This window comes from Homarus americanus, unplaced genomic scaffold (genome assembly GCF_018991925.1).
Source record: "Homarus americanus isolate GMGI-L3 unplaced genomic scaffold, GMGI_Hamer_2.0 scaffold24260, whole genome shotgun sequence".
In the NCBI taxonomy this organism is placed as follows: Eukaryota; Metazoa; Arthropoda; class Malacostraca; order Decapoda; family Nephropidae; genus Homarus; species Homarus americanus.
Genome location: NW_024721079.1, coordinates 7506493 through 7521933, shown reverse-complemented (window position 1 = coordinate 7521933; position 15441 = coordinate 7506493). Strand labels below are relative to the sequence as shown.

Sequence of the window (15441 nt, the reverse complement as noted above, 5' to 3'; positions counted from 1 at the left end):
ACAAAAAAAATATATTTGGATTATCGTTTTGTACCATACTTACAGTATGTACAAGGAAAAGATGAATATCCTGCCGGCAAGGAGGACCTCTGCTGTTTATAGTAGCAGATGCTAGCTAACCCGATAATATAATCATGGTGGGTTAAGCGTTACGTAACTTGCAGTAACGTGTACCAAGTGCAGCAGAACTTGTCACTGCTCCCGAAATACATACAATATTGTTTTATTTACTGTATATACCAAGAATAGCTTTTAACCCTAGTCTTTCATTTATTCTCGTCAGACCAACCAACATTTAGCATCGAGCCCAGTAGAGATCGTACTGCACCTTCTGGACCACTAGCACCTTCTAAACACTCCCCGAGAATCGAGTTCTCCCACAGGCCACAACACAACGGGTCATGGGGTAAATAGCTCTTGTGTAGACATATAGCGGTTCTTGGCATCTATCAGGTGGACTTGTATTAATATGAGCTCCTGGCCTTCCGACAACTTCTGCGTGTTATTCATAAGTATTTCGATTTTCAGACTTACTATCATCTACATTCATTTTCTTCATCAAGATTAAGTTCAAGTTTGTTACGTCGAGGTTGCAAGGAAGATGTAAACAATATCACATGTACACTTGGACCGAACCCAGCACGGCGACCAATCACAACCTTCTGGCTGCTGCTGCTGGCCAATAAGCGCCAAGTGATCACGTGATGGAAACCAACTCAAAACATCGCTTGGTAGCAGACGATCAGTAATGTCTGAACCAGTGCACAGAAGAGGTGTTCGCTGCGTATTACGAATAATTTTATCTCAAAATGAGTCTTAATAAGGATACATTAATCCATCTATTTGCCGGCGGGTGAGTTATTTTTTCTGCATCCATGTACATAAAATTTGTTAATAGTGGACCTACATAAGAATTTCTCTTGGGGGACACAGACGGCCTTGGTTACTTTTTTTTTTCTCTGACCAGCATGTTTACGGCGTAAAACGTTTAAATGAATACTACTGACATTCATAAGCTTTTGAACCCTAAGACTTGTTGTATTTACCTCAGTTAGATACTCAATTACTGTCGAGATGGTATAATTATCGAATAGCAACCTATATGAACGTGCAGGTGAAAAACAGGTCTAGAAGCCAAGCTGTGAGTGTTACCCGGCCGGTAGTGTCTCCCAGCAAGTGTGTGTGGGGCCTGGGTGTTGTGTAATGCTACATACGAAAATCGACGTCTGGAATTTAGCTGATTCAGTAAAATATCACGACAAATTTAGAATTTAAATATTAGGATCATATTTGTGACGCAACTAAAATCTTATGTGGTGCCAACTGTACCAATGAAACCTGTGGATAGGAACATGTTACTTCATGTGTGTTATACATACTCCAAAATTAACACCGTACAAGATATGATACAAATATATATACAAACATATAAGGTGATTTATGTTTCTTAATGTACATAATTGTAACACATTTTCAAAAGTGTAGTTGTAGTATGTCTGTAATCACTTGCTTTAGAGGGTTTGAATATACAGTACGTATATGATATAAAACAAGGAGTGGGTCGCCACTGTAATGTATGTTAAGTTATGATGGGATCGTAGTAGCAATGTTTGTTTTAGTGTTGAATGAAAACCTGTGGATGAGAAAGGTTTGAACCATTGAAACTAATTAGGTAATACAGTAGTATAGGTACCATATTTAATGATTTTAATATTTTTTCACATGATCACAAATATCGCACATTGGTTTAAACTACGGTAGTGAATTAATTTACAAACACTGAAACAGAGCAAGGAAAAACTTTTTTAAATTCATGAAAATGTGGTGAAATTTTGTATAGAAAGTGTGGCAGTCTTGTTACTAAAGCTGAGTAGTTGTGGCTTTAGGCTAAAATCATCAATGATACATGAAAATAAATCAACCAATCCTGATTATCATTTTTAAATAGGTGTAGGTACCACTCTTAGCATTGTTTATATAACCACTGTGTTGTAAATAGAGTTTAACTTACATTAAATTACATATATGATTCTAATTGTTGCTCCCCCCTTTTTTTTTGCAATTTATTTGTTATTGTAAGTCATAGTGTACCTTGCCTTACAATATTACGGTCTTGTAAAGAATGCTTCTTTGGGGAGGCGCTGACCTACACCCAAAATGACAGCAGACAACATGAACTAACCAGTGTAACCTAAGATTCGTTAATTAGGCTTTGTTGATTCTTGTCGTCTGCTTTCATTTATGGTTGACCCTCACTGCCTTTGTCAAGATGCAATACTAGAAATATTACAGTAGTCTCATTGGTTCATACTAGTATTTTCCTTTCTCCTCCACTTGATTTTCATTTTGTGCATTAAGATGAGTGTAACAGTAAAACGTCCTTTCACAAAATAACAAGGAATAAAGTGGCGACACCCCTTATTCATCTTTGGCAAGAAGAGTAGTGAGAGAAGCTAAAAAATTTTTAACTCTGTAAGTGAAGGATATGTTTGGTGCAAAATCAATTTGTACATATATCCAATTTATTTAGAAATTTTTAATTGAAATGACCTAAATTGATGAATTTACCTGTACCTGATTGCACATTTTACCATAACAATACTAACTAACAGTAATGTGCATCAAGTGTCCAGAAGTAAACATGAAAAAAGGGTAATTGATATGAATGTAGTACTATAAATTGATCTACAGTTTATTATGTGAATGTTATGTTTACATTTCCCTCTAGTAGCTTAACTTCAAATCCACATCCGTGTTCAGTTATTCGTTGCTACAATTATACCACTAATGCAGTTTATCACACGTTTTTGGTGATAGGTGTGGTGGAACAATGGGTGCAGTGGTCACATGCCCTCTGGAGGTAGTCAAGACACGACTACAGTCCTCTACATATGGGTATATGAGTGGCTCTCTGCCCCCACCTGCAGCAAGACAAGGTGGCTCCACCACATGCCCCACTATGCCCCATCTCAAGCATCGTGGAGGTAGTGCTCGGAGACTTTGCACAAGTGCTCTGAGGTCTGGCACTCAAGTTGTGCATCTCTCACAGCAACTTCCAAACCCTCAAGGACAGCGTCACACTGTATCAATTTTGCATTGCCTCAAGTAAGTTTTTCCGTTGTTATTGCTTGGTGTTCATTAGTTTTAGAGCCCTTCTAACACTAACAGGGGCACAAGCTGACAGATCTTTCCATCAGGAGTCTCTGTCAAACAAGAAAATCAATTTTCTTTAGAAATCCATAGAGAGGTAGGGAGTGAAAAGTTTTGCTGATGAATTTTTAGGGTTAAGGTTTACGAAACTGTTATCACCCAAAGGAAATGTGCGATTTGGTTTAAATTTTTTTGTACACACTATTGGCATGGTATTAAACACAGAAATGGAAATGACAATGTGTAGAACCTGACCTAACAACCCAGGGTTTGTTAGGTCAGGATCTATTAGGTTCTATGCATTGTCATTTCCATTTCTGTGTTTAATATAATGCTAATAGAAAATCGTTAACAACTTACCTTAATACTGTATTGAGTTAATTAAACCATGGTCACAAATAAGAGCTAACAAACGAGAATCATCAAGAACTAGGCCTGATAATTCGCATTAAGAATAATCACAACAATGCAGGTCAAACATGATGTTAGCAAGATGCTCTAACACGTAATCGTCATGTGATGTACAGACTGTAGATGATGTAAAGAGAATAGAAAATGCTTTTAATAAATAAACAAAAGAAGAATAAAGTGGTGTATACATAATTCTAAACTTAATAAAGATGCGTAATTATTTTATTAAAAGGATCAGGAATAATGGAACAATTTATACAATTGGAGAGGAAGGAATGGCGGCGGTAGGGAATTAGGTGACTTAAGGTAAGAAAATGATTGTGGCATTTGAAATACACCTAGAGATGTAATTTTAATGCAATAACATCAGTGTTTGCCGTGTTTTTACCCCTTAATTTCCCTCATCTTTCATGCCCTGCCCACTAACAAGCATTTAAGATCTAGGATAGAATAATGGAAAGAAATTCTAAAAAATAAAGAAAAATATAATAGAAAGTTGTCATTTCTTTTAATATACTTAAAATCGTCAAAACAATAAGTACAGCAAAAATAAAGAAAATCAACAAACAACTTCTAATGATAACAGTTTTGTAAACATTTACCATAGTTAGTCTGTAGATTAATTATTACAAGGTTGAAAAACTATGGCATTACTCAGGTAACCTGAGGTCAAGAGAGTGAATGAGAGAGGTATAATGGATGCACTGCAGCTCACATACTTGCCTGGATGATGTGAAATGAGATGAATGGGTTTGTTGTTTATAAAGTTTGGTTTTCTGTTTTATTTCAGCATGCTGGTACTGGGAAATAGTTGATAAATAAGGTAGAACTGTGGATATGAATGAGTAATCACCAGTTGTTAATGAAAGCAAAGAAAAAGCTCCACATTAATGTCACTCATAATACAGTATCTGTGAATAAGGTACCGGTACAGTATGGTACTGTTCAAAGACTATTGTTTATATATACGGTATTTAGTATAAGTGACACTTCAGCAGCCTAAGGATTGGTTCATATCCTGTTATCAGCTTTTCTGAATGAAGTAGAGAACTGTGAAGTAATTTTTATTTAGGAACTACTGTATTGTAGTTACAGTATCAAATGTTTTTACCCAACTAGCCAGGTCCATGAGATGTTGGGGATACAGCCTGCTATTCCTTTATTATAATCATGTTGAGATGTGCAGGCAACACATCACTCTTCAGTGCCTTGTTATGCCTGATGTATAATACTGTATATGAAATAAATATGGTATACATTATAACTTTTATCTCATCAACCAAATCCTAAGGAAATTATGTTCAGTTATTCACTTATGTCCCTGACTTTATTAATGTTGAGCTAATGAAGTGTACGTACCATGAGTGAGTTTTTCATGTACAGTAGTTGAATACTCCTTACTCACTCAAAGGTATGTAGTCTTTGTGAGCTGAAAATGGCTTCATAGAATAAAGTTCTTACAGTTGTTTGACCCTTATGGAGAATTATATTGTCTTGTAACTGGGATGTGAAATATACACCGCTAATCAAATCCTTTAATTGGAAATTAGTATACAATATTGTAATAACTAGCGAATATATGTTGCTTTGTTATATTAAGCAGTAAATGTATAAGACTCGTCCCATTTAAATTATATACAGTACTGTACATTCTTTCCTTATGGGTATGTTTAGAGAAAGATAATAAATGTTGTTGTGATGAAGAAATACAGTTATGAACTGTATTATATAAAAGGTTTTCTATCAACTTGATTCATGGCATTATGTTCAGTGTATCTTTTTGTTGGATGCTGCATTTAACACTGATGCTGCATGAATTGTCTTCCTTCACCACTGCTTTAATTTCCATTGCAGTTAGCACCTCTCTCTTGGTTGTTTAAGTTGGCATCATGAAAAGATCACTGTGTGGCATAGCTTAATATGCACATTATAAAATACTTTACTTCATATCGAGTCACATTCTATTCCCAACTAACAGATAGAACAGAATCACCAAATGTCACAGAAATTGGAAAGACATGAACTTTGTACAGTATATCTTTTAGACACATTTTTGCCGTTCTAATTGAAGGATATGTGCTTGGGTTGAAGGACTGTTTTACAGCTCCAACTTTATGGGTTGGTTGGCCTGATCATGGGTTTAGTGAAGAAAAATACGTACCTGTATAGACCAATTGGTTTTGTCTTTTTTCAGCAAGAAAATAATTCTTCCTTGATTCATTTTATCTGCTATATGTCTTCTTGACTTAAGACCAATGTTTAACTAGTCTTCAGCAAAATCTGATCTTTCGAGATTGATGATAGATCAAGTGAGGCGCTCCGCTCCGCATTAGAAGGGGGTGAAGATCCAAATTTAAAAAGCAGAGAAAAGGCGTTTAAAGTTTTTCGAAGTTCAAACAACCATAACTTTGTTGTTTTTAAGCTACAGGGTTAATTTTATTTTATCGTGCAGCTCAATCCCTCCCCTAGCAAACTGTGAAAACTGGAGTTAGTACTATGAATATTTATTATTTTATCGTGAGTTGAATGAGAATAACTACCCGTCATGTACAGTTGTTTGATCTCCAAACCAACAATAATTGCGTTTTTTCTGCTAAATTTTCTTATTATTGTGGGCTAATACTGTAAAACAAGTTAATGATCACCAGAAAAGCACTTGTCCCACACCACTCCCCCATAAACCCCTGAAACCCCCCCAAAATGAAATAATAATAAAAAACTCATTTGCTTATCAGTATTTATATTTCCGTCCCTATTATTAGCCAAAGATTTATAATATTAAGTATAATAGTGTGTAATAATAAGGAAACCTCGCTACACTCATCCCCCCCTCCACCATTAACCTCTTCCCTCCCCAATGTAATTAACATACGAATACAAAAGCGGAGAAAGTTTGTATAATCTTTGGTAAAAACAGCATTATGATAATAGTACTGTATTACAATCTTACTTTGTTTAGTTCCTTCGTTTTATTATCCCTGAAGATCGTAGTAACTTGAAGTTATGTAAATCCTGAGGAGTGCGTATAACTTCAATGGCCTCACCATACTCAATCACGTACTGATCAAAGTTTTTTCTGCCCCCTCTAAAAATCGCCACACAGATTACTCATCAACTAAATCATTGAGTATTGATGCCAGTAACAGTTCAGGTTCATAATAAGACCTAGTTATGTGCTCACTTTCACTAGCATTCGCTGGGTCAGGCTCACTTTCATCACTATCAAAGTCAATGCATGTCTGGTCACTGTCCACTTCTACCTCCTCACAGTTTGTATGTTCTTGTTGTGATACATTAGTGTCACTGTTTGTGTTACCATTAGACTCACTTTCATCGTCATTATTGCCGTCAGTGCACGTCACGTAACTCTGTACCGGAACACAGTCTGCCAAAAGGTTTTGTGATGCATAGCAGTCACCCAGTATATACTAAATCACTATCGCCAAGCATTCCTGGGGTGTCCACGTGAGCACTGTCTTCACTAAACACACGCTCAGGAATAATGGGCTCCTGAACCCACACCACGAGGTCTGGCCTCACTCGAGTCTTGCTCTAATATCAGGCAGATACTGCACAGCACTTCTCACACCCGTGGGACACGAAAAACTTCAATGTTAAGCCGAAAAGTTATCAAAAATAGCAGTAGAAAGTACACTGAACCTCCTTATGCTATACAACATACCAAAACTACAAGGAGGCAGCAGATTGGCCAAGGAGCTGTGATTGGCTGCCTCAGGGGGTATGGTCCGAGGGAGGCGCGCTGTCATTGGCTCGTGCTCCTCTCACTCTGAACGGGATGTAGCCACCTTCATTGACTGAGCGCACAGCTTATTTTTGAAGGATATCATATTTTTATTCTAGCTAGAGGGTTACATCCAACGCCAACATGTAGAGGAAAGTTGAAAATAGTGATATCCATCAAAAAATGCATTTTGCCTGGGGTGGCACTTCACCCCCTTCTAATGCTGAGCGCCTCAAGTGAACTGACAGGAAGATCCTATCTACTTGCTGGTCTTCACCTTATCCATTCTCTGACTTGGTGTTTGACAAAATAATTGGACAAGGTAAAGATCGAAATCTTATATATGGGCATGACCCTTTTGGAGAATGATTCTGGTAGATTTACTTCTTGTATTGGCCTCAGGAAAGATAATACAGGCTGTCCCTGACTTAAAACAGTGTAAAGTTCTGGACCCTGATTGTAAGTCGATTTGTTAGTAAGTCTGAACAGTGTTAATTCCAACACTAATATCCCATACTGACTTACGACCTACTTGGCTTACTACCACCCGCACTTACGACCTGCCTCAGTCGTACCAAAATTTTGTCAAATTACATCTTTTCGAGTCCCAACGTCAGTACAGTACACAGATAAAATTTTCGTTTGTAATTCACTTTAAAATGGCTGGCAAGCTTAAAATTGAGAGTTGTGGCGCTGAGAAGAAAAAGAGACGCCCATCTTAGATTTTCTATGTATTATTTAAGCATTTTCAACTTGTACAATTTCGATTTCCTACCTGGATTTGGGTCCCTAACCCCGTCGTAAGTCGGGGAGGATCTGTACATAACAAATAATGTAAATATTGTAAATAAAGTGAAGTTAAACAATATGGAGTAATGAAACTGCTGTACTGTAATGTAAAAAATGTGATTTTAATTAAAAATTTTTGCGATGTATGTACTCTATTGGGATCTCATTCATAAATGCGAATGATCGTAAGTTTGACGGTCGTAACTCGGGACCGCCTGTATAGAGCTACACTTACAGAGGCATGGCTCTGGATTCATTTCCAGTCTATGTAATTAATGTTTAAATAGGGTTAATCGAACTGGATTAGTCCTAACCACTAATGCTTAGGGGTCCCCTGTGTTTTAGATATTGAGAGTAAAGGCAGTGGCACACTGGGCACATTCCTCCAAACATGTTTGGCAAATACGATCTGGCCAGCAAAACAAATATGTTTTTTTGGCCCGTCTATGCAACGAAAACAACAACACTGCATATAGACGAGGTTCGCCATGGATCCCGTTACTATACACCTAGACCCCGACTTACGACTACGTGGACTTACGACCGTCGGGACTTACGACCGCCTCAGATATAGATAAAAAAAAAATTTTTTTTTTTTAAATGACACGCATTTTCTATACCGAAACGTTTCCAGTTAATGTAGTTTCCATGTATAATTAGAAAATTATGGGGGCCCCATGTGCATTCAGCTGACTACATTAAAGGTTAAGTGCTCAGTCACACTGTATCCATTCCTTATTATTTATTACTTTCACTGTACTGTATCCATTCATCATTATTCATTACTTTTACTGTACTGTATTTCATTGTAGATTTTTTACTAAAAAAAAAAAAAAATTATTATTATTATTTTTTTTTATCTATGTCGGACTTACGACCATGTCGGACTTACGACCTGGATTTGGGTCCCTAACCCCGTCGTAAGTCGGGGTCTAGGTGTACTGGTAGTTGAGGCCCTGCAGGATTGTGTTATAGTTCTTCAATTGCTGAAGCAAGTGAGGTGTCTGCAAAAGCTAAAGTAAAGACAATGGGTGCGTCGTGAAGTTTCTTTTAAAAGTTGCGGTGGCTGGCTGTTCAAAGAATACCCTTAATACAATAATGATTTAATATATAAAGAAGTTTTAAAGTGATGAATAAATAGAAATATGTCGCTGTTTGTGTTATATTTTAAATTATTATTGTTTCATGATTTATTTCAATTTTTACTTGAAATTATGTAAAGCTAATGAGAACACTAATCCGACCAGCAAAGATCCCTGTCAAACCATTGTCCATTTCTAGCAACAGTTGAAATCCTTCTGCTTGCTGGCAGGGTTGGCAGATTTTTTTCCATAAAAAAATTAACAAAAAAGAAATTTGTATGTTTATAAAAGAAAATTCTTGTATAACTTTGTGCAGGGATGTAAAGTCATGTCATAATAATATCAGTTTATTATGACTTCTGTGTAATATATTAAGCTTTGGAATATGCTATCTTTAGGAACACTGGCAACTCATTCTGGAGTCTGGACCACCATTGGACAGAGAGGACATGAACAGGAATATATCTGGGCTGTGGTTCTTAGCCTGAACGAACAGTGGACAGACATGACATGAACAGTATTCAGTATATATTCAGTATACTGTACTAGAAAACTAATGACAAAAATATATAAATAAAACAATCGATTTAATAAAAAAATATATGATTTTTTTTTATTAAAAAAAAAGAGCACCAACCCTGCTTGCTGGGCTTTTAGGCCAACGGCCAGCAAAACGGCCAATGATGTTTGGAGGAAAGTGCCCATTGTGCCACCACCTTAACCCACAAGCTTAGTCAGGAACACTCGTGATACGTATGTAATTTTAAAATTAACCATTGTTTATTGTACAGGTAATTAAAATTTTGTTAAGGTAAATAGAGCAACATTACTGTACAGTACAGGGTATATAATTTTGCTGTATGTCCTGGCGATTTGTACTCATAAACAAAAAGAAAATAATTAACAAATGGTCAGAAAACATATTTTGATTATTGATCCGTATCCACCCAAAACATGCTGAAAAAAAGTCTTCATTCCTGCCAACTCTTTGTTTTTTATATCACACTGAACTCTCTGGTAATTGTCAGTTCTAAGTTGTTATACATAGATATTTATATTATCGAATAAAGAAACTAACACCGATGGCTATTCTATTATGAGGATCCTTCAAAATAGGTTATCAATCACCTGGGAAGAATGTGAACATGATATAACTTTTAATTAGTACTTCACAGGGAGACCATTATAGCTGTTTTTTGTACCAAGTGGTAGTATTGGCTCTTTTTATCAGTAGACCACAAAGATTGGCTCTTTGTATCAGCTGTCCACAAAAGTTATTTGATCTTTGGTCCCGGAGGCCAGTTATCATAGGATTGTTTACAGTTTATGTAGAGATATGGAAGATGTTATTTTACATTCATGATCCCTTACTGGATATTGGTAAAGCTGATATATTTATAGATATACAGTACAGTATATAACGTTGATACTCATTGACAACTTGTACTGTACTTTTATTGTTTTAATGCCAAGCTTCATTTAGTTTAGGTGTAGTAGGACCAGTACTTACATATAAAATAAAACAACTTTGTCTTGAGATATATTTTGAGACTGGTTTACTGACATGATTAAACAGTCAAGATTGTATGAAGAAAATATATCCAAAATTGGTTAGTTGAGAATTTATTCATGATTTTGAAAGGAAATTGTCTCATTGAGTATGAAGAAATTTATTCATTATGTTACTGTATATGACACCCTGAACATCATTTCACAATTGGCTGTACAAAGTGAGGAGGCTCTATCTTGGCTGTTTTCATTGGTTGTTGCCCAAATTCTTTGAGTGATGGGCATGTACTCATATTTTACATGCATATGTATGAAATGTTGATACCGGGTATACCATAAAATCTCACTAACTTGAACTACAGTATATGGCAATAAGGGCGAGTCTAATTATTGTACAATTTGAAGTACTACAGGTGTACAATTTACATGGGTTTGAGCAGTTAGATGAGTATAGTTCACACATTTTGAGGATAAGTAGCAGAAATTAAACTGTAGTATAGTATACAGAGCATTACCAAGACTCACAAATGCAGATTATCTTATTTAACACAGAACTCTTTGTACTGTACTGTTGCTTTCGTTAAGAACAACAGTAATAATACACCAGAGATTTTTTTTTCTCCCCACGGAGACTAGCCTACCCGGGCACAGGTTACTAACCCACATCGGGCCTGGGAGGCAAGAAAAAAAATTGAACCGTAAGTAAATACAGAAATTTAAAAAAAATCAATAGTTAGAAACGATATAACGTACAGTATATATGTGTTGTCAAAGTAAGAGAAACAATTTAATGAGACCCTGGACTTGTGTCACAATTTTTGTGATGCCACATAGCAGCAGGGACTGCCAATATTATTAGTCAACACATTGTGCTTCAATACAGTATCTTCCCAGGCAGTAGTACTTCCCTGTTTGATAGCTGCCTACTACCAAAAATATCTGTTTAGTATGGATTTGTGACCATACAGTACTGTACTGTATCATAATTTGCAAGTAATTTGCTTTTGGTGACGTTCTTCAGAGTGTTTTATATTCTTTCTTTTTTGTGTTCCCTTGAGGTGTGTTTGTGTTTAGATAAAAATGAAAGTTGTGTAGTTTGATTAATTGTGACTTTTGGATGTTCAATGTGGAAGGACTGTATTTCTGGGTGCTGTCGGAGAAACTCACAATTCAGAAAGAATGTTTATAAAAAAAAAATATATATATATATATATATATATATATATATATATATATATATATATATATATATAATTTTTTTTATTGCTTAAAAATAATAATGATAGTAGTGATGGGTTTTCATACTAGTACTGCTCAGTTACAGTATCTTCTTTTCTTCCCACGCAGATACATAATTGAGGTTGAAGGCCCACGGGCATTATTCCGGGGTCTTGGTCCTAACCTTGTTGGGGTTGCTCCCTCCCGAGCTATCTACTTCTGCTCCTACTCCCAGATGAAGAAAGTCCTCAACTCTAACCTCAGCTGTCCTGATTCTCCTGTTGTGCATATATTGTCGGCATCTTGGGCTGGTGAGTACCATTTGTTGATAAGGTTGCCAGGTTGCGCAACTAATTGGAGTGCACATGTTCCCTAGCTGTGATTGTAACACAGTTACAGCACTCCCCCCTCCCCCACCAATCCTTTGTGTATTCCGGGCAGTGACGTGTGGGCATGTTCGGTGATTCAGAGTAGTTAATTTTATTGTTATTTTTATGGACTAGTTCATCAGAAAGTTTGCCCCAACAAGGAATTAAAGTACTGTACTGTACTTGGTAAACCTTGTAACTGGGCAGCAAATTGTGTTTTATTTTGTTCGTAAAGTCAGTGTCATATAATGAAAACTTGACAGCTGTATTGCTTCAGTGTAATATTTGCCTACACATGTTGAATGGTCTGTAGGAACAAGCATTTGCAGATTGTGGCAAAACATATTCTTTGAAGAATAATCTCCACCCAGCATACTTCACCGAAAGATTAGACACCCTAACACTATTTGGGGGGGGGGGTGAGGTTACGTTATGCTTGGTTAGTCTCGGAATACAGTACATTCATTAAGCTGCTTCATTGTTCCTGGCCATAATCGCTTCATAGTATTTGTGTTGTTGGTAGAATAAGCCAGTGTTTTAGCATGGATTTTTTTATGTGAAATAACTACGAGATATTCATATTTTGTTTCATCAGTCAAAAAAAACTAGTACAGTAGTTTTGTGTGACTAGGAAACACCTGAAAGCTATTTTTTTTTATTAGCTGTGCAATAGTTGTTATTAGAGCCGACGGTGATTGTAACTTGGTTATACGTCAATTTCATGCAACTGGAATACATATAATATACACACAACACTTCATAACCAGTATGGTCTGTGCGTGTGAGAGCGAACTGACGTAGATCAAACACGAGTCTGCATGAAGTTTCGTGTCCTTGAAACTAGCAAACAATTTCAGCTATTACACTGTCAATTGACTGACGCTAACGGTGGTTAAAGCACAACAAATGTATTTGGACAAAATAAGATGTCACTAATGATTCTAGACTAATTAATTAATTCTCATCACGGAGAACAATAAACAATAAATGATGCACAACATTCCTTTTGTACAGTACTGTGCAATAATTTAAGAAGAATGAAATAAGTACTGAATTAATGTTAATGAGAAGTTTTCTGATTGACGATGTATTCGATGGTTACTAAAGACAAGCCTGCCTGGCTAATAATTGAAAACTTTTGAAGCTGGTCTTGGATGAAATTCGTAGCTGTAATGTGACGATTTGGCAACTACGCCACCCAAGAGATGTAACATGTATGGACCCGGCGACTCGATACTGTCCATAAACCACTTTCCATCTATTGACTTACGCAAAGTAAGTATCCCAAGAGTGTTAAGGCGGCACCAAATGAACACTTATTACGCTAATTTAAATGTGTAAAGGTAACTACAAACAAAATCGATGCAAAAAAATAGAGGTATGAACAGGCTTATAGTAACTTTTTTTTTTTAGTTGACACACCGGCGATATTGGACAATCACAAGTTTTGTGCCATCGCAGACGAGAAGTTTATCTTTACCATAGTAAAACAAACGTGTGTGTGTGTCGAGTAAAGCAATAATACTAGTAGATTACTTCCTGGAGATACATATTGCGTGGAGGCACCTGCAGTAAACAGGAATGTGGGAGCCGAACTCGAATAAACATTAGGGATCACCCAAAGATTCGCCCTCACCTTAATTATTCACCTCAAGATTATCCGTCGAGTTTGGCACCCCAACTCCCTTTTACTGCGCATGCCTCCAGGAAATATGTATCTCCCGGAAGTAAACCACCGGTATTACTGTTATTCTATACACACAAAATGAAACACGGCACCACGGGTGCTGAGGCTGAATAAAAAAAGATGCGTTTTCCGTTACTTGGCGGACTGATGTTACATACTTTGTGCCGCTAAGTGCAAGAAAAAGTACAAAGTTGGTATCTGATGGTCCAACAGCAGCTGATGTGGTTAACCATAAAAAAAACCAGTGTAACATTTTTAGAGTTTTTCTTTGATCTTGGCGTACCATGTGATCACCCTTAATTTTTTTGCCTCTTAAGTTAGCGACGGCAGAATCATGACTAAACAGGGCACGTTTCTAGTACTGTGCGTATCTACGAAATCGCCGTAATTAATCCATGCAATTTTGATGAGTGTAGATTTATGCCCGACCACAATCTGTTTCCAATACGGCTTGGAAATTTTTCTTTTATATTTTATAGATAACAGCGAAATATGTTCAGCTTTATCAGGTGGAACTGTGACCAAGTTATTTTTTAGGTTGTAATTCCCGTGTATGTCAGGTTAATCGGATTTTAAAAGAAGTTTCAACAGAAAATCAAGACGAAGATTGATTGGCTGATCTGTAATGGGTAGCGTGCAGCAACAACAACAGATGGGCCAGTAACATGGGTCTGGGTTCGCAGTTGGGGGACTTGCTTCTAAATGTGGAAGACGTAGTCAGGATTAGATGCAACAAAGGATAATTGTCAGTGTCATTACTTTAACCAATATAACCAATATTTATAGGGTTAGGATTCAGGGCCAAATGCAAGAACTGCCGTCGAGTACACGACGGAAGTTCATGCATTTGGCCCTCACGTTCTCAACTAGCAGCAAGGTTGATATTATGATTTTGTACTTGCATTTTGTTCTATACCAAGAATAAACTATAGCATTACCAGCGCGTGTGAAAATGTCTGAATTATATTTTAGATATGCTTACCGAACCTCTGACATGGTTTATCGCTTTGCACGTTAAACCGGGGAGTACAGTATATTCTTGAAGCTACTGATTTTTATAAATAAGAAAGTATTATATTGTACCTGTACTTAGATCATGGCTCTTGAATACGTTCATAACTGTAGCGTTCTTGCTTAATCCCTCATGTGGATCTACCAGTCATACTGCCTTTGCCTGAAGATGGCGAAGATGCAATGGAGGGGAACGACCAAAACAGTTTTTCCGTATGCTAATAGAGTGAAACCTCTATTTAGCGACTGTGGAGAGGAAACTCCGTTATTTCGAGGGTCTATTAGATGTGACACCACTCCACTCTAACTGTAGATATGGATGTCCGTTATATCGAGTATCCGTAAGATGTGAAACCCCACAGCTTACGAGATATATGGAGAGCATTCAGTTACTGTATATGGAGGTTTCACTGTATTTGACATTTGGAGCAAAGAAGTGAAAATTCCACCTCGATATTGGGAATATTCTCAGTT

At 36.7% G+C, this 15441-nt stretch overlaps 1 protein-coding gene across 1 annotated transcript in view; it reads left to right on the top strand.

The window, feature by feature from the left end:
- Positions 1-732: 732 nt before the first annotated feature.
- The window catches only part of LOC121861514 (solute carrier family 25 member 36-like), a 45051-nt gene continuing 30342 nt past the window's right edge, over positions 733-15441 (top strand). The window contains exons 1-3 of the mRNA XM_042359324.1: positions 733-853; positions 2818-3105; positions 12031-12212. Of these exons, the coding sequence (XP_042215258.1) occupies positions 810-853; positions 2818-3105; positions 12031-12212 (514 nt within the window). The 5' untranslated portion in view covers positions 733-809. The remainder of the gene's footprint in view (positions 854-2817; positions 3106-12030; positions 12213-15441) is intronic.